This window comes from Urocitellus parryii, chromosome 1 (assembly GCF_045843805.1).
Source record: "Urocitellus parryii isolate mUroPar1 chromosome 1, mUroPar1.hap1, whole genome shotgun sequence".
NCBI classification, from domain to species: domain Eukaryota; kingdom Metazoa; phylum Chordata; class Mammalia; order Rodentia; family Sciuridae; genus Urocitellus; species Urocitellus parryii.
Genome location: NC_135531.1, coordinates 161,340,281 through 161,342,357, shown reverse-complemented (window position 1 = coordinate 161,342,357; position 2,077 = coordinate 161,340,281). Strand labels below are relative to the sequence as shown.

General features: G+C 53.8%; 1 protein-coding gene across 1 annotated transcript; it reads left to right on the top strand.

Moving 5' to 3' along the window:
* The first annotated feature begins 810 nt into the window (after nt 1-810).
* Nucleotides 811-1,785, top strand: LOC144256529 (olfactory receptor 11L1-like). Its single transcript, XM_077801631.1, has one exon. It carries the CDS (start codon nt 811-813, stop codon nt 1,783-1,785), a length of 975 nt encoding a protein of 324 aa, XP_077657757.1.
* Nucleotides 1,786-2,077: the final 292 nt, after the last annotated feature.

Here is a 2,077-nt window from a genome sequence, read left to right as displayed (position 1 = left end):
TCAAAAGGGCTGGGGTGGAGCTCAGTAGTAGAGCACTTGCCTTGCACGAATGAGGCCCGGGTTCAACCCCCACTACAACAAGCAAATGCACAAACCAACTCATAAATGAAGCAGAGGACTAAGGGCCACTGAAGAAAGGAACGGTCTCCACCAGGGAAGGAGTCCATGGGGGTGGGCAGCCCATGGAGGCAACACAGCTGGACCTTTGATGTGTGCTTCACCTCTCGTTTACAGGGAGCGAAAACCAGGCTTTTGACAAACTGGAACAACTCCAGCAGAGAGGTGGCCACTGCTGGCCAGGAGAGGGTGAGCTGGAAACCTACAGCACCTCCCAGCATGGGGGAGGACACAGCCCAAGTGAGGGACTAGCTGAGACCCATGCACACCACTCCTTCAGGGTACAGACGAATGAATGGTAGGTGGGGGTGTTAGTGGCCTAAGCCTGCACGTGCTCCCATGGGGACCTCAGACTTCTGGTCAAAGAGATCACTTGTTGAAGGTACAGAGAGACAAGGCCATGCTGAGGTTTGGAAACAGAACACATTTGCAATCCTCACTGAGGAGACGGAGGAGTGACTGGGTCAGGAGGAGTGACTGGGTCAGGAAGCCTGGAGCCATTGATATTCAGATCCAAATGTGGTCAAATAAAAGGAGCATGGGATTGTGCATTTGAACCTCTCAAGAGCAGCACATGCAAACCTAAAACAAAACAAAAAAGCCCTGAAGGTCCAAACACCAGCGGTCATAATATTCTTGTCCTCGCACCCTGTGCTTATCATACATGTTTTCTGCACTCCCTGCCCCCAGATGATGCAAGCCCCAAATGTGTCTGCAGTCACCGAGTATCAGTTGCTCGGATTCCGGACCCTTCAGGAGTGGCAGACCCTGCTCTTCACCATTTTCCTACTCATCTACATCCTGACCCTCACCGGGAACATCGTCGTCATCATCGCAGTGGTGAGCCAGGACAGGCGCCTGCACTCCCCCATGTACACGTTCCTCCAGCACCTCTCTTTTCTGGAGATCTGGTACATGTCCACCATCGTGCCCCTTCTCCTGGCCAACCTGGCCTCCTGGGGCCGGGCCATCTCCTTCTCTGCCTGTATGGCGCAGCTCTACTTCTTCGTGTTCTCTGGGGCTACTGAGTGTTTCCTCCTGGCCATGATGGCCTACGACTGGTACCTGGCCATCTGCAGTCCACTGCACTACCCCTTCCTCATGAGCCCTGACACCTGCAGGCACCTGGTGGCCCTCTGCTGGTTGACAGGGGTGGGCACAGGCTTTCTGCCATCCATGATGATTTCCCAGCTAGACTTCTGTGGGCCCAACCAGATCAACCACTTCTTCTGTGACCTCCCGACGCTCATGCAACTCTCCTGCTCCAGTGCCCACGTCACCGAGATGGCCATCTTTGTCCTGTTGGTCGAAGTGCTATGCATCTGCTTTCTCGTGACCCTCATGCCCTATGTCTTCATTGTGTCCTCCATATTGAGGATCCCTTCAGCTTCTGGACGGAGGAAGACCTTCTCCACCTGTGGGTCCCACCTGGCTGTTGTCACCATCTACTATGGGACCATGATCTCCATGTATGTGCGCCCTTGTGCCCACCTCTCACCCGAAATCAACAAGATCATCTCTGTCTTCTACACTGTGGTCACACCATTGATGAACCCAGTCATCTACAGTTTGAGGAACAAAGACTTCAAGGAGGGTGTTAGAAAAGCTATCAGAAGGCAGCACGGCTGCTGTGGAGTCGGAGTGAGAGGACAGGTCTTCATTAGGTAGGGAGAGTCTATAGGCAGCAGCTCCTGGAGCCAAGGCAGGATGAGGACTCTGGCTTCGGAGCCCAGGCTGAGCATCCCTGCTGGTGTGCAGAGGGTCCTGCGGCTGTAAGGAATCAGTGACTTGAGGTCCCCTGCCCACGACGACGTCAGAAGATGGGCTTCTGTGTGGGGACCTTCCGTCTTTAGGCATGTGTCGCTAAGGGGCAAAATTGCGACTTATGCAGTTGAGGGGAGAAATAAGGAATGTCCATACGCTTCTGCCCCTTTCAATGCTTTATGCATTCAAATTACTC